General features: G+C 37.8%; 4 protein-coding genes across 6 annotated transcripts; 2 read left to right on the top strand and 2 right to left on the bottom strand.

The window, feature by feature from the left end:
- Nucleotides 1-1,724: 1,724 nt before the first annotated feature.
- LOC125195924 (receptor-like protein EIX2) lies at nt 1,725-4,265 on the top strand. Of its 2 annotated transcripts, XM_048094212.1 has the most exons (3): nt 2,515-2,599; nt 2,797-3,978; nt 4,065-4,265. In XM_048094212.1, the coding sequence occupies exons 2-3, from the start codon at nt 2,830-2,832 to the stop codon at nt 4,068-4,070; spliced, it is 1,155 nt and encodes a 384-aa protein (XP_047950169.1). In that variant the 5' UTR covers nt 2,515-2,599; nt 2,797-2,829; the 3' UTR covers nt 4,071-4,265. The 2 variants fall into 2 exon arrangements, with proteins under 2 accessions (XP_047950168.1, XP_047950169.1); XM_048094211.1 differs by having other exon boundaries at nt 1,725-3,978.
- A 164-nt stretch (nt 4,266-4,429) lies between these two features.
- LOC125195925 (14-3-3 protein 9) lies at nt 4,430-6,822 on the bottom strand. Its single transcript, XM_048094213.1, has 7 exons — nt 6,627-6,822; nt 5,738-6,044; nt 5,565-5,652; nt 5,241-5,350; nt 4,999-5,147; nt 4,859-4,920; nt 4,430-4,752 (listed from the first exon to the last, which is right to left on the bottom strand). Exons 1-7 carry the CDS (start codon nt 6,697-6,699, stop codon nt 4,750-4,752), a joined length of 792 nt encoding a protein of 263 aa, XP_047950170.1. The 5' UTR covers nt 6,700-6,822; the 3' UTR covers nt 4,430-4,749.
- Nucleotides 6,823-8,694: 1,872 nt separating this feature from the next.
- Nucleotides 8,695-11,803, top strand: LOC125191970 (protein CONSERVED ONLY IN THE GREEN LINEAGE 160, chloroplastic). Its single transcript, XM_048089412.1, has 9 exons — nt 8,695-9,109; nt 10,335-10,384; nt 10,462-10,534; nt 10,620-10,715; nt 10,800-10,880; nt 10,969-11,060; nt 11,173-11,265; nt 11,401-11,469; nt 11,544-11,803. Exons 1-9 carry the CDS (start codon nt 8,783-8,785, stop codon nt 11,680-11,682), a joined length of 1,020 nt encoding a protein of 339 aa, XP_047945369.1. The 5' UTR covers nt 8,695-8,782; the 3' UTR covers nt 11,683-11,803.
- A 521-nt stretch (nt 11,804-12,324) lies between these two features.
- LOC125196034 (phosphoenolpyruvate carboxylase 2-like) lies at nt 12,325-17,569 on the bottom strand. 2 transcript variants are annotated; one of them, XM_048094384.1, is made up of 11 exons: nt 17,471-17,556; nt 17,235-17,419; nt 15,464-15,855; nt 15,307-15,391; nt 15,021-15,243; nt 14,833-14,936; nt 14,675-14,762; nt 14,441-14,595; nt 13,315-14,313; nt 12,851-13,237; nt 12,325-12,735 (listed from the first exon to the last, which is right to left on the bottom strand). In XM_048094384.1, exons 2-11 carry the CDS (start codon nt 17,397-17,399, stop codon nt 12,433-12,435), a joined length of 2,901 nt encoding a protein of 966 aa, XP_047950341.1. In that variant the 5' UTR covers nt 17,400-17,419; nt 17,471-17,556; the 3' UTR covers nt 12,325-12,432. The 2 variants fall into 2 exon arrangements, with proteins under 2 accessions (XP_047950341.1, XP_047950340.1); XM_048094383.1 differs by having other exon boundaries at nt 17,235-17,569.
- Between the last annotated feature and the right edge of the window lie 2,870 nt (nt 17,570-20,439).

Here is a 20,439-nt window from a genome sequence, read left to right as displayed (position 1 = left end):
AGTTATTTTCAAATTTTTAGATACACACACAAGTAGGCTTGTAGGAGAAGCGTTTAACAAATTGAACCGAATTAGGTCCTCATTTACTCTTGATTGTTAGTATTATTAAATGATCAAAATTAGAGTATACAACTTTTAAATTTTCAAAAATTTATAGTCAAACATTGCTTTGCTACTTCGGTATTTATTTATCTTGTATTTAGCAGTTATTGAAAGGTTTCTCATCATTTAGTAGAGATGTAAATAATATAGTTCATGACCTTTTCGTCTATTGAATTTATGACATGGCCACATATATTTTATCTTGTACATTATTTTGTACTTGTTAAAGAATTTCTTGCATCAATTAGCTAGTACTGAAGTCATTTTCAGGAAATCACATATAATCACCACGAATTATCTTTCAATTTATTTATATATATTTTTAGTGATCATAATTTAGTCAACTAAGCTTTCTGTTTACTATTTTATCTTTTTTCATTGATTTTTGAACGCAATTCTCACGTTTACTTTTGTTCATACGTTGGAAAATCATGTGCTATTGATTGAGAAATATCTAGTGATCCTTTGCTTTACCATACATCTTAATCGTCGTTGATTTTGAACGCAATTCTTACATCAAATTTTGATTATATGTTGGAAATTAATTGTTTGGTCATTTAAAGCATCAACCCAGTTTCTGCTTTATGTTATGAAGAGTTACTTTTGGAATAATTTTTCTATATTATTTGCGACTAAAACTAGCCAAACTTTCATTTTCATATTTTGTCTTTTAAGTTTACTTGTAAATCCGGTAATAAAAATTGATAAGTTCACAAAAATGAGATCTAATTGATGCAATTGAAAAGGTTAAAGCTGAAATGATAAATTCAAAAGATTGCGATTAAATTGATAAAACCAATAAAATAGATTAGATAATTTACTGTAAATAAAATATCAAAAGATTTATAGTCAAGAATTATATAAAAAAAGTACTCCCCTCAGCGCCATAAAAATAGAGACTTTTTTGAAGGACGTGAATTTTAATGCACAATAAGTAAAAATAAGAGAGAGAAAAAAAAAATAATTGTAGTATTATTAATTGAACATATGGTCTATCTCATTAGCTAGGAAGAAAAAAGTTACCAAAAATAAAAATGGACTTTTTTTATAGGACAAATCAAAAGGGAAAGATAGTCTTCATTTTTATTGGACGTAGAGAATAATATAATATTAACATTTAAATATTTTTTTGGTCCGATCCAATCAAAATAATAAATATAGTTCGTTCAACGTATTAGTAAAATCATTGCTGAGAAAAGCATGTACAATCTCCATGCATTAAACAATTAAATTAGTCATTAAATTGAAGCTAAATATCTTCGTATATAATCACCACGAATTATCAATTAATTAGTAGTAGGAGTATATTTTATATAATAATAATTTAGTCAACCTTCGGTTAACTATTTTGTCTGTTTTCATTGATTTTTAGCGCAATTATTACGTGAAATTTTGTATATATGTTGGAAAATAATGTAAATATCTATGTATATAACATCATGAATTATCTTGCAAATTATCATGTAGATTTTCAGTGATTATAGTTTGGTCATCCTTCGCTATCTAACAATGTATCTTTCATTGATATTACGTTCTAATTTGTCTGGATTTCAGTTTTGGAATTTTGCCTATTTGAATCGCTAAACTTGGGGCAATGATTCATTTCCATCCATCACTAAAGAGACTATGATTTCAAAAAAAGGAATAGCAATCAAATTTGTTGTTCTTCTTCTTTCATGTGTGTTTGTTTCAGGAGACGCAGAAGTGAGATGCACAGAGAGTGAGAGAGAAGCTCTTCTCAGCTTCAAGAATGGCCTTATCGATGAACATGGTATGCTCTCGTCGTGGCGAAGCAATTAATGCTGCAAATGGCATGGTGTTGAGTGCAGCAACACCACTGGCCATGTCATCACCCTCCAACTTAATAAAGTCGGTTATGAAGACGATGAATTGCAAAGTGAGGTTCGTTCTTCATTGGTTGAGTTGCTTCATTTAATTAGTCTTGACTTTAGTATGAACGATTTTGGAGGCATTCCAATCCCACAATTCATTGATTCCATGAAACAATTACAACACTTGAATCTTAGTTGGTCTAACTTTTCTGGGACCATTCCTCCCCAATTAGGGAACCTTACCAATCTACGCTCACTCGATCTCTCACATAACTCTTTGAGTTCCAAATCTCTCACATGCTCCATTCCTCTAAGTATTGGTCAACTCTCGGAGCTTCAAGTTCTAGATCTTTCTTATAACTCATTGGAGGGTTTAGTCTCTGAGTCCCACTTCATCAAGCTTGATAAGTTAAAGTCACTAGATTTATCCTTCAATCCATTATTGATGTTGGATTTTGCCCCTGATTGGAGTCCTCCTTTTCAGTTGAATTATATATATTTAGGTGGGTGCAACTTGGGCTCATTTCCAAAATGGATTCAAACTCAAATGAATTTGTCATACCTTGATCTCCATGGTGCCAATATATCAGATGAAGCCCCAAGGTGGTTGTGGAATATGTCTTCTTCATTGCATTACTTATATCTCTCCGACAATCAAATAAGTGGTACGGTTTTAAATCTCTCATCAACCTCCATCAAGATCATAGATCTTAGTTACAACCAATTCTCAGGTCATATACCACCATTTCCTGTCAATGCTTCTATTATTTTATTGAGTGGAAATATGTTCTCTGGTTCGATTTCATCTATTTGCAAAACTCGCCAAGAGAGCCTTTACTACCTTGATCTCTCCAATAATCAGTTAGCAGGAGAGGTTCCCATCTGCTGGGAGAAAATGTCCAACTTGGAGACCCTTAATTTGGCCAACAACAGTTTTTCGGGTGAAATTCCTCTCTCTTTGGGCGATTTACATTATCGCAGGATACTACAAATGCAAGGTAATAATTTATCTGGTGGATTGCCTAAAAGTTTGAGACTTTGCCGAAGATTGATATTCATTGATGTCAAAGGAAACAAGTTAACAGGAAATATCCCCACTTGGATTGGCCAGCTGAATAGAATGTTCTTTCTAAACCTTCATGGAAATAGATTTGGTGGCAGTATTCCTCCCGAGATATGCAATCTTACTAATATCCAAGTTCTGGATTTGTCAATAAACAATCTATCCGGTATTATACCTGATTGTTTCAACAATTTTACTTTCTTGTCTAGTAAAGATGAGTCCATAAACCTAAGTCCACCTCGATATATTTTTGATCGAACGTTATATGTCGGCTTAAAGAACATAAATCTTTTACCTCATATTGAGCACTACGGTTATTCATCACTTCAATGGAAAGGCAAGGAATATGAGTATTGGGAAAATCTCGTGCTTCTCAAACTCATTGATTTTTCAAGCAATAGATTGAGCGGAAACATCCCCAAATCATTTTCCTCTATGAAAGGATTAATATCCTTGAATCTATCAAGAAATAGTTTAACAGGATATATAATTCCAGATATTGGTAATTTGGAGGTGCTAGATTCTCTTGATCTATCTCATAACCATCTTTATGGCAAGATACCTACAAGTCTGGCAGAAATACACACTCTTGGTGTTCTTGATTTGTCGAGCAACAATTTATCTGGAAAAATTCCAACGGGTACTCAACTCCAGAGCTTCAATGTTTCGTCTTACACGAAGAATAATGGACTATGCGGCGACCCTCTACCACTGTGCCCCGAAGATAGCTTGAGGCCATCCACCACTAATCCGGTGGAAAACATGAATAAGAAAGACGGTAGCAACTTCTCATTTATGCAAGAAGTTGGGATATCAATGGGCTTTGGTTTTATCTTTGGATTTTGGGGAGTTATTGGCTCATTCATACTGAAGAAATCATGGAGAATTGCATTCTTCAAGTTGTTCGATGCTACTAGAGATTGGTTCTACGTCAGGGGATTGTTGTGTTTGTATCCAAATGGAGACAAAGCTGAAATGCAGGTACTCAAAGTTGTTATACTAACAATACTAATATTGCAATCAAAAATTCATTTTTAAGAATTACTATAACGTCCTCATTTTTTCAGCGTTGAAACTACATGCTCTAGATTTGAATCAAGGTGCACAAAATCCAGGTTTGTGATCTTTCTTTGTTTTACTGCAATCTGAATTTTTTTCTTCTCTTATTATGTAAGGGTCTATGTAATATTACTATGTTTTCAGTATTTTTACTTTCATTTGCAAACTTATGTTGATGATTGGTATGTATTTGATTCAAATAAATTTATTTTCCCAATAATCATATATAGCAAGTAGAATCAGCAAAACAAGAAATCAATCATACGCTTTTACCTGGCATCAAATAAATGTTGAATCCCCCATCCTAACTCGAATATTCGACCCATTAGTTAGAGGGGAATCTTCTTAAGTAAGAACTATCAACACTTTCAAATAAGCGATGTTGCTAATCATCACTGAATAAATATAAAGACAAACTGATTCCTATCAACAGTTTAATTCCTAAATTCCAAATATCTGACACCACACTTGATAAATCATAAAAAAATCAAATGAGAAGTAGGCTGTCAAATATGGTAAAGTTAAACACACACATAGGCTAAAGGTAGTCACTAAAATTAAACCACCTATATCGCCACATCAATAAACCACAACCACTCAACAATACACAAATACGAAACAAAGTATCTACTTCGGCCCCAGACACACTTCCCCTCGACAAATCACCAATCTGTCCTCGCGCGTGGAGAGGTTTCACTGCAATGTATGTAAAAAGAGAGCAGTTGGGACTCGGGCACACTGTCGATATGTAAACATCTGGGATTTTTACAAAGTTTAAACGGAGATTTGGAGGGGACCTCACCTTATTAGCAACTGAATCTTCGCCTCCAGCCTTAGGCGCAGCATCCAGCTTTTGTGCTTCGTCTGCAAACAAAGGATAAAAGATTACAAAAACTAAAATATTTGGTTTTCACTATTTCTAGTGAATATTGAGTTAGTTACCTGCATCCTCGGGAATGTCAGAGGTCCACAGTGTGAGGTTGTCACGAAGCAGTTGGAGAATTAAGGTGCTATCCTTGTATGATTCTTCGTTCAAGGTATCGAGCTCAGAGATAGCTTCATCAAACGCCTGCTTTGCAAGATGGCATGCCCTGGAACATATAGATAAAGAATTTGCGATTGATTTAAAGTGACTGAATTTTATATTTGAATCAGCACTCAACAGTACTGATCAGAAAACGAACCTTTCGGGGGAATTCAGAATTTCATAGTAGAAGACCGAAAAATTCAAAGCCAACCCCAAGCGAATAGGATGCGTTGGAGGCAGCTCTGTCTCAGCAGATTTAGTAGCCAGCTTTAACCAAGTTTGAAAAAGAATAGTAAGTTTAATACTATAGATTAAGATTTAAGAAAAAGATCGTCATTAGATGCACACCGAGATCAAGGTTACCACTATCCATAATTAATCATTGGTGTACGATTCTCAGATTAACTTTAAATAGGAACATCAGTTATCAGTGATGAAAAATAAGAATCAGCAAGCCTATGCATACACCCCATATATATACCTCGTATGCTTTGAGTGATTGATCAGCAACGTCGTTCCTGTCATTACCGGCCTTAAATTCAGCCAGATACCGATAGTAATCCCCTTTCCTGAGAAGGTGAAAGAAATTCAAGTTAACAGCATTGGAAAAATGAAAAAAAAATACTTTGTCAATAACAGATTGTAACGTCTTACATCTTATAGTAAAACACAGTCGATTCACCAGCAATGCACGAAGGAATAAGATGCTCGTCAATGACAATCATGATATCGTTACAAATGTTAGTGAGCTCTGACTCAACCTTCTGGCGATACTCCTTGATCCGCTTCGCGTTCTGCTCGTTTCCCCTCGACTCTTCCTTCTGCTCAATTGAGGATAAGATTCTCCACGAAGCTCTTCTCGACCCGATCACATTCTTGTACCCTACAGAGAGCAAGTTCCTCTCCTCTATTGTTAACTCCACATCCATTTCAGCTACCTTTTTCATCGACTCCACCATCTCTGCAAAATCACCCAAATTTTCCGAATCACCGCACAAATTACCATGTTTATTTCCGTTCAATCAAAACAGCAATGCAAAACAAAACCTCACTACATCAGGATTATCAAAACACACATAAATCAAACCGTAAAACCCCCAAAATCTAAGGAAAAAAATAATAAAAACAGAGCTTCAATTTCCACAGAAGCTTCAATTTCCGAAATTCTAACAGAGCTGCAGCAACATCAAGCAATTCAATTGAACGAGCAGAAATCAAGTGTTTACTACTCCATTCTCCTTAAAATTAGCACACAATTGAACAAATCGCGAATCGCAAATTGCAAAGAGCATAAAACTAAGAAAGATGAGTTTATATTCCGAAAGCATTTACACAAAAGCTTCAATTTCCGAAATTCTAACAGAGCTGCAGCAACATCAAGCAACTCAATTACACGAGCAGAAATCAAGTGTTTACTACTAAATTGATAAATCAAGCAATTCAATTAGCACACAGTTAAACGAATCGCGAATCGCAAACAGAGAGAGATCGATATCGATGCTGAACTAAATTGATAGATGTAATCGAAATTTGATTGGTATACCGTCGTATCGCTCGGCTTGCTCGGCGAGTTTAGCGACGTAGACGGCGGATTCGCGATCTGAAGAGGAAGCCATCGCCGATCCAAGGGGATTCGAATTCGAACTGGCTTTCTCCCTAGGTTTTTGATAACTGCCGATTTCTGGCGACGGTTTCCAACGGCAGCAAAGGGAGAAAGTAGGAGAAAGTGGAGACTGGAGAAAGAAATGATTGAGTGTTTGACTGCTGTTCCCTCCTGTGATTTCCTTCGGTTCCCTACGGTTTCTGCTGAAAGTGTGCTGATTGGGCCACGCAAGCGATTTAGCTACACCTGAATATAATTTTTATTAGTAAATTATATTTATAGCCATATACCCCCTCCGTCCCAAGATAAGTGACCTACTTCTTTTGGGCACGGAATTTAAGGATTGGTATTTAAATAAGTTAAAGTGGAGAGAGTAAAGTATGAGAGGGAAAAAAATAGATGAGAGAAGAGAGAATAAAGTAGGTGGAGAATAAAGTAAGAAAGATTACTTTTTACTAAAAATAGAAATAGATCACTTATAGTAAGACACCCTAAAAAGAAATACATGTCACTTATCTTGGAACGGAGGGAACACTGTTCAACATCTAAAGAAAATAGCTTAAGCTATTAAATTTACAATAAAGTTCAAATTATTTCTCAAAATTTAATATTTGGTGTCGGGTGGTAAGGTGTTTTTTTTTTCCATCGATTTACTATATCGCTTGTGTGGACGGTGACAATTGTTCGCTATATTTTCAACTTATTCTCTTAATTGAGTCACTATCTATTTTGCTCATATACAAGTGTGTTATTTTTTTTATCCTAAATAAAATATATTCCCTCCGTCCGCCATTAGTAGTCTCATTTATGGGCGGCAAGGGTTTTAAGGAAGGTAAGAAAAGTGGGTGAAAAAAAGTTAGTGAAAGAGGAATCTTACTTCTATATAGTTTTAAATGAAATGTGAGTGGAATAAGTTAGTGGAAGGTGGGACCGTATTACCATTTATGGTAAAAATGAACTGGGACTCTTATTTGTGGACGGACTAAAATGAAAAAACGGGACTCCTATTCACGCACGAAAAAGGAGTACTCCTATTCACGGATGGAAAAACGGGAGTACTATTTAGGTATTGTACATTTACCTCAAATATTATTTTATCACGTCTAGTGTATAATGAGTTAAACATGGACTAAAATGAAATGCGTAGGACTAGAAGTTAACATGGACTAATATGTAGAAATCAAATAGTACTGTTTTTTTTAGTGATAATATTTCTATCATATTTTTAAACCTTTTATATTTCTTATTTGAATCATCTTTTCTACTTTTAACTATTCCCTCCGTCCCACTTTAGAGTTCCGATTTACCATTTTTAGGTATCCCACTTTAGAAGTTTCGATTAAAATATTACCTAAATGGTATTAGGTATTACATTCCACTAACCCTTTTCAGTTCACTTATTATTATAAAACTAATATAATAAAGTAGAACCCACATTTCATTATCTTTTCTCACCAACTTTCCTTTAGAGCATCTCCAACAGCGGACGTTGCGAAAGTCCGACCGGACGTCCACCGTAGTGAGCAAAATGGTAGGACATGGACGTCCCGTGCGCCCGTCGGATGGGCTCGGATATCCGACCCACGGGCGGGCGGACGTCCGCCACTGTGGCATGGGGTCGGACGTCGAGGTCGGACGTCCGACAAAAACCTGTGCTGAACTCAATTGGGACTCCTAAAATAGGACGAAAGGAGCACCCAACAACTTTCTCTCCTTTTTTAAACACTTTAAAATTAGTATACATAAAATCTCGTGTCGTCCCAAGAATGAATCATCTTTGGGGCGGAGGGAGTAAAACAATTTTAAAAACTTTAAAATACTCATCATCAACTTTTTATAAAATCATAAAATCTGGAACAAAACATAATTAGAATCATATAAACTAGTAGTGTAGTGATTCCAAAATATCTCCCACAGCTGTAAAAGCTAGAAAAATGTTGAAACAAAACAAAATCAAGATTTTCACAATTAAAAAAAAAACACTTATATTTAATGAAAATGAAATGAACAACAAAGCAATCTCCAATCCAAAACACCACAATCCTCTCTTCCTCAGATATTTTCCCTCTCTCCCACTATCCCCAAACATAGAATCAATGGCGGCAGTTCATTGCTGCCTCTCAGTGACCTCCGCCGCCGTCCCCAGCTCCCAAGACTCTCCATCCCCGCCGCCGCCCATCTCGAGGCCGCCGACCAAGATCATTCTGCCGAACAAGAAGCCGGAGAAGTGGTCCACCGGGGTGGCTCCGGGGGAGTACGGCGGCCCTCCCACCACCACCAAGCTCAGAAAGTACTGGGGCGGAGAGCAAGACCCCCTCGCCTCCGATGATTACTTGTGGAATAAGGATTTCATGGATCGCATGAAGAAGCTCATTCAGGACCCTGAGGATGTTGCTAAAGACTCGACCTTTACATCTGTAAAGGTTTGATTTTGGGTTTTTTCTGTGTTTTTGGGTTCTGGTTAATGTTGGATTGGTTTCTGTTTGTTTGATTCTCTGCAATTTGAGTGATTTCTGGCGATTTATTGGGTGAGAGAGAGAGAGAGAGAGTGGTGCAAGATTGTATCTTTGGATGGTAGTGAACTCATCTTGTTTGTTGATGTTGGGTTGGATTGATTATCGGCAATTTAAGTGATTATCCATAATAATTCTTGGGATTGAGAGAGTGAGGAGTTTGTATATTTAGATAGTTGGGCGTTACTAATGTGTTTGTGTGTGTGTGTGAGAGAGAGAGAGAGGCACAAGATTGAATCTTTAGATAGTAGTGAAGAGAGGCACGAGATTGAATCTTTAGATTGTAATGAACACATCTTGTTTGTTTGATGTTTGATTGATTATCGGCAATTTGAGTGATCCCTAGGATTCTTGGGGTTGAGAGAGAGAGAGGCACAAGTTTATATATTTAGATAGTAAGCCATTCCTTATGTGTGTGTGTTTTTGTGTGTGAGAGAGAGGCAAAAGATTGAATCTTTAGATAGTAGTGAACTCATTGTGTATGTTACTTATGTTGGATTGATTGTCTGCAAATTGAGTGATTCTTGTGGATTCTTGGGTTGAGAGAAAGAGAGAGGCACAAGTTTGTATATATAGATAGTAGGGGAATCCAAATCTGTGTATGCGTGTTATGGTTCGATTGAATGAAAGATCTCTCTTTTTTGTGCTGTTTTTCCTTTTCAACTCTTGTAATGTTACCAGTGCTAGTTTTAGTTTATAAGTTTAACAAGTTATGTATTTATGCAGATTGGATCTCTTTCTTAATAGGGGGAGCCTTCTGTTGATTCGTTAGCGTTGCATTCTTATTCTTTTCTCTTGGTTTGATGTTCGATTAATTATCTGCAGTTTTTGTGATCCATACCGGTTCTTGGAATTTGAGAAAGAGGGAGAGAGAGAGGTACAAGATATTTAGATAGTAGGGGATTCTTAATGTGTGTATGTGTGTGTGAAGGAGAGAGAGGCTCAAGATTGTATCTTTAGGTGGTTCGATCAAATGAAGGATCTCTTTTTTGTGCCGCCCTTTTTTCCCTTTTTTAACTCACAGTTTTATTGTAATGTTTATACAGCTGGTTTTGGTATATAAGTTTAAGTCAATGCTTTGTCTTATTCTTGTCCGGTATATGTATTGATGTCGTTTGGATCTCTTTCTTAATAGGAGGAGCCTTCTGGATTTCTTAGCTTGAACAGAGTCATGAGCTTGGACAAGTACGCAGAATCTTTTTTTTCGGGTGAAGCATGTTTCTGCTTTTGTCGTATAACAATTCTGTGATCTAACTATGCAGTATGGAAGTCGACTTGAGCAAAGAACTAGCAGCTCCTTCTGCATCCGTAGTGGAAGAGCAAGTCGAGGAGCAAGTATTATTCCGACCTTTCATGGCTTTTGTATCTTGTAGTCTCGTATTTTTTGCTCACTTACCCATCTCATTGAAATGATATTCAGACTGTCAGGACTGCCGGTAGGAAATGGAGACCAGCTCCAACACGTCGTGAGCTAGACAAGTGGGACAGAGCTGCCAAGGCTGCAAGCGGAGGCAGCGTATGTCATATACAAGTTCTTATATGCGTAAAAGTATGTGCTTTCGATAGATATGAGACACGTATTCCTTTTCTTTGCATACAGGATGTCATGTTGCGGGAATCAAGGCGTGCAAGAGGGGATCCCGTGGTTTTGGCTGCTCAGTCGAGGGAACAATATTATAAGGTGCTTATCTATAAAATAAACGATGCTCTTCCACATCCTCCGTTTCCAGCGCTTCGGATTTTATAACTTGCGGATCGTTTTTCTTCAGTTGAAAAACAAATTGCAAGTGCTCACGGTGGGAATCGGTGGCGTTGGCTTGGTTTCAGCATATCTAACATATTCTCCAGAAATTGCAGCAAGGTACTTAAAACGCTGTCGTGTATGCGTTTCATAAAGTCTTCTTTAATATCCTATTGCGATGTTTTATTCTCTTGCATCTATTTTACGATTCTTGCACTACAAACTATTTCAGCTATGGCGCTGGCTGGCTCGGTTCTTTGGTGTACATGCGAATGCTCGGTAACAGTATTGATTCCATGGCCGATGGAGCAAGAGGAGTTATCAAGTATGGTTTATGTCTTTTTTCTTTTGCATTATGGTTTCATGGCTTAATTGTAATGTGTATGTTGAGTTGCTACCATTTGTCGTTGCTCGTGCATTTGCTGCTACTTGATCTTCATTCGGAACTTTGTCGTTGCAGGGGAGCAATGGCGCAGCCAAGGCTGTTGGTTCCTGTAGTCTTGGTGATGGTATTCAATCGATGGAACGGGTAAGGCCTTTTTACTCCCCGGCCTCGTTGCTTCTCCCAACTTTTAGGGTTCTCTCATATTGTTTCGTCCGCAGGATTTTAGTGCCCGACTATGGATTCATGCCCCTTGATTTGATCCCAATGCTGGTCGGGTTCTTCACGTACAAGATCGCCACTTTTATGCAGGCGATAGAGGAGGCGGTGAACGTCGCTGCCGGAAAATCCGAGGCTTGATTCAATCTGTGTAGTTAGTGATGGGAATTGGGAAATAATCTATAGTTCCCTGCATTATTGTAAATGAAATGATATTGTAATATTTGTCGCAAAAGTAATGCCACATCTTATATTTCACTTAGATATCGACTTAGAAAATTAAAAAGATTTGTACAAATTATAAAACCGTATTAAATGTTGTAGGAGTACTAAAATGGTAGTTATACCTATGTACTATATAATGCCATCTTATTGATTTTTATAAAATACCAAAAAAAATTTGACATAATATTTCAATTTTCAGTGCTGTTATTACACTAAGGTGGCATTCGGTTTCCATGACTAATATCATGAGACTATCCATCTAGGATTAAGTTGTGAGATTATTTTAGTTGGAAGGAGGAGGCTATGTACATCTTATGAACCAAATATAATACATATTTAATCATAATATTTTTAGTCTTGCCAACCGAATACTCCTAAAAATTTTGGTATGTCGTACTGAAATTGGATATACTATACTTTTGCGGTATTATCAAATTTCAGTACAACGTACCGAATTCTTATTTCATATCATTATACTAGAACCTTTATTTAATTTGTTTTAACTTTTATCTAATGCTTCAACATAGAAGTAAATATTTCTGAAATTAAGATACCAACTACTATTAACACTACACTTATTAATTTTCTTCAAGATTTCTTTCACAAGATTTCTTCCCAAAAGTGGCAAAGAACAATTCATCTCCAAGCTGAGCCACAGCCGCTCGACTAGCCGGTGTTCTGCAGCCCGGCCGCGATACCCTTCATGGTGAGGATGAGCGTGTCCTCCAGCCCCGGGGCGTACTCGCTCGTGGGGTTGAGCTTCACCAGCTCATCGGCCGGCTTGCTCGCGTCCATCTCCATGATCTCCTTCGAAAGATGTGGCCCCACCTTCACGCTATAGGTGGGGTCGCGGATGCGCCTCAACGTGTATATCTGGCACACGTTGAGGACCGTGATGTACGGGTCTCGGAGCCTCAGCCTCTGCCTCAGGTACGGGTCTCCCTCCAGTATCTCCTTGTGTCCAGCAACCTGAAACCCGACCACGAGTCAGTAAATGCTCGTGACGCGAAACGTCGTGCTCGTTCGCAGAAACTAACAATCGAGAATGTTGCAATCATACTCGAGAAGTGAATGTGTGTCTCACCTGAAGGATCATGTCCTGAGTCGCTTGGTAGTTCGCGCGCAGCTGCTCACCGAACGGCCACAGATCCTCGGAGACGAGGAGCTTGTCGCAGAGAGCGCCGATCTTGGGGTCGCCCTTGGCGAAGACCATCTCGATCAAGTCGATTGTGACTCTGAAGAACGGCCACCCGTTGTACATGTCTCGGAGCATCTGCAGATTCTTGATGTCTTTGCGGATCGCCTCCTTCATCGCGGCCCCAAAACCGAGCCAGACAGGGAGATGGAACCGCGTCTGAGTCCACGCGAAAATCCACGGGATCGCCCTGAGGGACTCTATGCCACCGCTCGGTTTCCTCTTAGACGGACGGCTCCCAATGTTCATCCGGCCGTACTCCAGCTCCGGTGTCGCCTAACAACGGAAGCAGCGAGACACGAAGATTAAATGCAAGTCACGGGTAATAGAAACCGACTATACAACATACTTACGAGGCGAAAGTATTCAACAAATCGAGGCTCTTGGAAGACGACAGAGCGGTATTCTTTTGTGGCGATCACGGCCATCTCGTCCATGAGGGCGCGCCATTCGGGCTTTGGGGCGACCGGGGGGTTCATTCCGTGTTCAAGCGTAGCAGCGGTGAATCTCTGGAGCGTTCTGAAGCATAAGTGCTCCTCTCCGAACGACTGCTCAATGACTTCTCCCTGAACCGTGACACGGAGCGAGCCGTGGATGGTGTCGGGCGGCTGAGACAATATGGCAAGGTGAGTCGGCCCACCTCCTCGCCCGACAGTCCCTCCTCGGCCATGGAACATCGTTAGCTTCACTCCGAATTCCTTCGCCACCTTGATGAGCTCCTCCTGAGCCTTATAAAGTTGCCACGCCGCGGAAAGCCGGCCAGCGTCCTTCCCCGAATCCGAGTATCCGATCATGACCTCTTGCTTCCCGTTGATCCTCTCGCGGTACCAATCAATCGAAAACAAACGAGCAACGGCCGCAGGAGCGGCCTCGAGATCGGCCAATTTCTCGAACAGGGGAACCACTCTCAGAGGGGTCTTGACGTGGCACTCGCGTTGCAAAAGCTCCACAGCCAGCACGTCGGACGGGGAAGTCGCCATCGAGATGATGTAGGCGCCAAAGTTGTCCGAGGGGAGCTCGGCAATGACGTGGAAGGTGTCGAGGACGTCTGCGATCTCCTCTGTTTTCGGGAGGTCCGGGCCGAACAACGGACGCTTGCCACTAAGTTCGGATAGAAGCCACTCCTGGCGGCACTCCTCGGGCCACTCCTTGTAGGATCCGATTTCGAGGTGCCTCGTGATAGCATCGAGAACGTCGGTGTGCCTGTCCGACTCCTGCCGGATGTCAAGCCTCACGAGAGAGAGCCCGAACGTCGAAACTTGCCTTAGAAAATCGAGAAGGCTCCCGTCAGCAATCGGACGATCCCCGCAAGCACAAAGTGATCGGTAGCACAACTCTAGTGGCTCCAGAAACTGAAGATCAAACATATGATTTAGTTTGAGTGAAATTATTGATCAAAAACACCAAATTAATGTAACTTGATACATTATTATAATTTATTCCAAGAAACATAAAGGAAGGTGTTTTTGATGAGCAAACCTCTTCGGTATTGGTGAACGTTAGCTCGATGGGGATATCGGAGATTCCATTCGCAAGTAACTGGCGAGCGCGTTCGCGCGTGTGATAGAGCTTGTCCCTCACGTCCGAGAGAATAACACGGTAAGGCTCATTCGCGGGAACTTGCTTCCAAAACTCTGGTGGAAAGAATGCACATTGCAATATGAATGAGAACACGAGACTTTTGCATTTTTATCGAGCAAACGAGACACATACCGATGTAATGTTTAGCTTCCCTCTTGGAAGAACTGTGAAGTTCTTCTGCACGCACGCGAAGCTCATCGCTGCAGCGCCACATTGAAAGCTGCGGACGACAGCGCCATTTAGAAATTCGGAGATTTTGAGTCTGAAAAATTTTAAGGCCAATTTCTCACCTCAAACATGAGATCTTCTATCTGTGAGAAGTATAAATTAGCAGCCATCATCCTTGCCAATAAACATACATCTCTTGTAACTTCGGGAGTCACCCGAGGATTGCCTACAATCACATTGCGCGCGATCTAAGCTTCGACTCATAACACTTCTTAAAAAAATCGATAGAGCAGAACCTAAGTGACAATACCGTCGCGATCGCCACCCATCCAGGAAGAGAATTGAATGAGAGGGGCGTTATAAGGAACGCGCTCGTTGATTCCAATGTTCTTCAGAGCAGTGTCAACGCGTCGCAGAAACTTTGGCACTCCCTTCCATATGGTCTCGTGGAAGTAACTCATTCCAGCCCTCATCTCGTCTTGAGGAGCCGGGGGGTTTCTCCTGATTTCATCAGTCCGAAATGCAGCTTGTATCTGAGAAAACAAACGTGTTAACACGATTGAAGACTCGGATGCCAAGGAATCGGATTAACTTACCTCTCTCTGCAATGCCTCGTCGAGCTCCTGCCTATCATCCGGAGTGATATCCTTTGCGTTTAGCTGAGTCAAGCAGTTACGAATCCTGTGTAAAATCGAACATTAACAACAGATGCAATCCTACTCCATTTATAATCTAGCAAGACGTACGACAAACCTTGCGTGTTTCTGAAGCAAAGATCTCCGAACAGACTGAGTGGGATGAGCGGTTAGCACCAAGTCCACGGTTTGATTCTTCAAGGCCTCAAAAACTTCTTCGGGCGTCTTGTTCAACTGTCCCACCAGCCTCTTCAGCGTCTCCTCAATGTTGGATTCGGTCGTGGCAGAGGCCTCGTCCGAGAAGTCGTTCTTCTTCAATTTTATCCTGCGCCTGTACGCGATCTGGACCTCCTCAGCAAGGTTGGCTAAGTTGAGCATGTGGGAGAATGATTTTGCAACGACAATGGAGTCCCCTGCATCCAAACTCGTGAGGACTCGCCCGAGCTCCTCCAGTTTCTGAGGGTCGCGATTGCCTTCGTACTCAGCAGAGATCTCGTAGCAGTCTTGAACCTGGTTCCACATTTAATTACAGCACAATACTTAGACTACTTAGACTAATAATCGCAACATCACGAGGGCAGATTGAAAAGGCGGCAAGCTCACAAAACACGAACAGATCGAAAACAAGAACATCAGCAATGTAGCAACAAGCAACTGGATTATCTAAGAAGGCCTCTCCAAACTAAAAAAGTTCATCATTTTACAACCTTAACCAAAAATGTATTTTCACCGTATCGATCTCCTTGTACCGAAGCGAAGCGAAAAACTACGCTATCCAAGCAATTCTACATGGACTAATCCTTTAGATCATTTGTGAAAACATGAACATTCAACAATTTCTCAAATCCAAAACATAAACAAACAAAAGTTTTCAGAAATAGCATCAACAAACCATAAAAATCCAAGAACACCAGAAATGTCTCTCAATTAGTGAAAATTATCATCAGATAACAACATATTCAAAACCAGCAAAACCAAAAATCCAAAAAATTGTATGAAAAATCAAATCTTTATACCGTTTCTGTAATTTCCTCTATAAATTGAACAAGTTATCAAAGTCAAAACATAAACAAGCACAAATTCTCAGAAGTTAAACAGCAATTCAAACTGATTTCCAGTAACAACAAACTTCTCATAATTCATCACAATTCAGAAGAAAAATATGCCTCATCACAGTATAAAACTCCAAGAAAAAAAGAAATGTCACTCAATTAGTGAGAATTGGAATCAGCTAATAACATATCTAACACAACTTCACAATTAAGAACACAAAACCAACAAAAAACTACTTCATTTAAGAAGAGATATTCACATAAAATTTGTGATCACACAAATTCTAAGAAGCTAAAACAATTTTCCATTACTAAACTTCTCTATAACCAACATATCCAACCTATCTTCACAATCAAGAACAGACCAAAACCAGCAAAACCCACTACCCAAAATCCAAAATTTGCAAGAAAAATCAAATCTTTATACACTACTTTATCTATGAAAAGATATTCACATAAAATTGTTGATCACACAAATTCTAAGAAGCCAAAGCAGTTTAAAACCAATTTCCACTACTAAACCTCTCTATAACCAACATATCCAACCCATCTTCCCAATCAAGAACAGACCAAAACCAGCAAAACCCACCACCCAAAATCCAAAATTTGCAAGAAAAATCAAATCTTTATACACTACTTTATCTAAGAAAAGATATTCACATAAAATTGTTGATCACACAAATTCTAAGAAGCTAAAGCAGTTTAAAACTAATTTCCATTACTAAACCTCTCTATAACCAACATATCCAACCCATCTTCACAATCAAGAACAGACCAAAACCAGCAAAACCCACCACCCAAAATCCAAAATTTGCAATAAAAATCAAATCTTTATACCGTTTCTCTGATTTCCTCTCCATGCAAGTCTTGGAGAATATCAAGAAACCGGTCCAGCAACAGAGCATCATACTCCACCAGCTTATCATCCTCTGAAACCTTCCCTGGCGCCAGCAGCCTCAGCTGTGCATCAATTGAAGCCATTTTCTCTATCTTCCTACTCATCTTTCTCCTCTTTATAAAGCCTCCCACCAAAAAAGATTCACTTTTTCTTGTTTCTTCCCTTCAATTCAAGCCTCCCACCAAAAAAGATTCACTTTTTCTTGTTTTTAACTTCAATTCAAGGCTGAAGGAGCAAAAGGGACACGGGATTTTTGAGAGAGAGAGAGAGGATGGTTTGAAGATACAGAGATTTTATGGTTTTATAGGCAAAATTTTCTTGATAGCTCAGTTCAGTTAAAAAAATTCGTTCTTTTTTTTCAGCTTATAATTGACACTTTTTTTTTTATTAATTGATGGTTAATTTACGTAAATATTGTTTAAACAGTAAATCGGTTGTTTTATATTCGCAAGTATATTCTGATACTGAATCTACGGTGAGAAATTGAGAAGAAGTGTCCAATTAGGAATATGCCTTGGATTTTCCGCAGATGAAGGAGTTAATTAGTTATATTTATTTGTGTATATTTTTTAAATTATAATATAACATAAAATTACTATTAAAATACAGAAATATCGGGTATTTTAGTAACTTTCTTTTTGTTTTAATTTATTTTTTTAACATTATTAATATTTAATTAGTTAAATTTGAGAAATGATTTTGACCTATATATTCCCTCCGTTCCATAGTAGTGGAGACGTTTCTTTTCGGCACGGAGATTAAGAAAAGTTGTGTTAGGTGAGTTAAGTAAATAAAGAATAAAGTAGGAAATGAAAAAGGTAGAGAGATGTAGAGAGAATAAAGTAAGAGAGAGTAAAGTAGGTGGGAAGAAATGTGTTGACTTTTACCAAAAAAGGAAATGACTCTACTACTATGGAACGTACCAAAATGGCAAAATGACTCTACTACTATGGAACGGAGGGAGTAGTATATAACTAATCCATCTCTATCTTTTTTTTAAACTCCACTTTATATAAAAATTGATATCAAGAATTTACAATAAAAAATACTACCTCCGTCCATAAAAAAATAGAACAATTGGTGTATGACACGAGTTTTAATATAAAATTGGTAAAGTAAAAGAGAAGGAAAAAAAAAAGTACTCCACTATAGAAAGAGAAAAAGTAAGTGAGAAGTAGTATTAGTGGAATGATATGTAGAGTTATTATTTGTTGATAACTTTCCATAAATGAATATACTCTATTTTTTGTAGACGATCAAAAATGGTAGATGTGTCCTATTTTTTTTTAGACAAAGGGAGTATAATTATTAGAAATTGTTAAACTGAGTCTTATTTATAGTTGTACTATTGATTTTAAAAGAGCTTTATTTAGAAATTTGTGAAATATTTTTTGAATTCCAGCATAAATTTTTGCAGTATGCAAAATGATGAATTGTTTTTTTATAGTATCTTATTTGAGACTATATATTTAAGGTTTTTATTTACTTGTTTTATCATGTGTAAATTGATGATAAGTTTGAGGATTGATTTTTGATCTCACATAGGAATATGCGATGGTTGAAATCGTTTGTCAAATAAGATAAAAGTTGACACCACTAGCAATAAATAGGTGATTAGGTTAGATCGATATGGAGTAATCTCATAGTAATAGATTTGTTTTAATCGCTACTTCAAAAAAAAAAAAGTTTAATGTATTATAATCTGTAATTTTTTTCTTGACAAAAAAATATCCTTCATCATGTGGGGTCTCGATTATTAAATATTACTTCCCCCGTCTCACTTTAGAAGTCCCGATTTATTTTTTCTGGGTGTCCTACTTTAGGAGTCCCGGTTGAAATATTCCATAAATAGTATTAGACCCCACATTCCATTAACATTTTTCCACTCACATTTTAATATAAAATTAATACTCCCTCCGTCCCGCGTTACTTGCACTAGTTTCCTTTTTGAGCCTCCTAAGTTATTTGCACTCTTTCCTTTTTTAACAAAAGACAAAACATCTAATCACTCTTTTTTTATTCTATCATTTACTTCACTCTCTCTTATCTTTCCTACTTTTTTCATCTCTCCTATTTATTTAATATAATTTCTTAACTTCCGTGCCCAACAGTAACCGTGCGACTAATCTGGGACGGAGGGAGTATAAAAAAGTAGGACCTACATTTCACTATCCTTTTTCACCAACTTTCCTTTATATTTCTTAATACCCGTGCCGAACTCAACTGGGACACCTAAAATGAGACGGAGGAAGTAATGATTACTAAAAATGTAATCATCGTAATCTTATCCAAATATATTTAAAAAACGATAAAAAAAAAAAAAGTTAAATAGCTTAATTATTAACTATTTTCCACGCCACGTACTTCACTTTAAAAGAGAGTATCACATGATGTGTGACTCAACAAATATTTATTGTTGCTATTTATTTTCGTGACTATTGGATTCTTCTAGATCATTCATCACAAAAATAGAATTCGCTGGATCACTTTAATTAATAAAATAATCTTTACTCCTCAAATAATATTCTGTCATTTTTTAAAGAATTCTATCGAATCTTAACCACTATCCATAATTCATCGATTTTATTTATGAGTATTTTATTTACATTTACAGAGGCAAATGCAGGATCTATGTGTATGGGCAGGGAATCACATGATGTTTCATGCTAAAGTAGTTGGCGATTAAAAAATTAGATATGTTATAATTTTTCTAGGAATATATGCAATCAATTTCAAGAATTAGTAATGTGTCATTTGTCATACTCATACAGTACCGAAAAGGAAATATTAATAAAAAAGAATTACTTTTGGTTAGTAATATCATAAAATATGTATCAGTGGAGTCTCATCATGTCCTCCAATTTGTAATATTCTTTATTCTAATTGCCAAAATTTATTTCTTATTATTAATGTTTGTATTATTTATGATTATTATGAAAGTAAACATTATTCCTCTTAAATGCTGGTCCTGATTAGTGATTATTCATTTAGTCAAGTACATATAGCCATAGGGATCAAATTAATTTGTAATTTAATTTGGATGATTTTCTACCTACTATTATCATTAATTCTCTTCATACTACATGAAATATCTGACTTCGTCACTACTTAGCTACACAACAAAAGAAAACTTTTAGCACAACA

This window comes from Salvia hispanica, chromosome 6 (genome assembly GCF_023119035.1).
Source record: "Salvia hispanica cultivar TCC Black 2014 chromosome 6, UniMelb_Shisp_WGS_1.0, whole genome shotgun sequence".
Lineage (NCBI taxonomy): Eukaryota > Viridiplantae > Streptophyta > Magnoliopsida > Lamiales > Lamiaceae > Salvia > Salvia hispanica.
The sequence above is the reverse complement of the archived record's forward strand: the minus strand, read 5'-3'. Positions and strand labels throughout refer to the sequence as shown.

Coding starts and splice junctions, on each gene's coding strand:
- LOC125191970 (XM_048089412.1), top strand. CDS start 8,783: ATGGCGGCAGTTCATTGCTGCCTCTCAGTGACCTCCGCCGCCGTCCCC. Junction 10,385..10,461: donor AGAGTCATGAGCTTGGACAA/GTACGCAGAATC, acceptor CTAACTATGCAG/TATGGAAGTCGACTTGAGCA. Junction 10,881..10,968: donor CGAGGGAACAATATTATAAG/GTGCTTATCTAT, acceptor GTTTTTCTTCAG/TTGAAAAACAAATTGCAAGT.
- LOC125196034 (XM_048094383.1), bottom strand. CDS start 17,399: ATGAGTAGGAAGATAGAGAAAATGGCTTCAATTGATGCACAGCTGAGG. Junction 15,856..17,234: donor GAGAGGAAATCAGAGAAACG/GTATAAAGATTT, acceptor ATGTGGAACCAG/GTTCAAGACTGCTACGAGAT. Junction 15,392..15,463: donor TTGCTTCAGAAACACGCAAG/GTTTGTCGTACG, acceptor GATTTTACACAG/GATTCGTAACTGCTTGACTC.
- LOC125195924 (XM_048094211.1), top strand. CDS start 2,056: ATGAACGATTTTGGAGGCATTCCAATCCCACAATTCATTGATTCCATG.
- LOC125195925 (XM_048094213.1), bottom strand. CDS start 6,699: ATGGCTTCCTCTTCAGATCGCGAATCCGCCGTCTACGTCGCTAAACTC. Junction 6,045..6,626: donor GCAAGCCGAGCGATACGACG/GTATACCAATCA, acceptor GTGATTTTGCAG/AGATGGTGGAGTCGATGAAA. Junction 5,148..5,240: donor ATTCTGAATTCCCCCGAAAG/GTTCGTTTTCTG, acceptor TATATGTTCCAG/GGCATGCCATCTTGCAAAGC.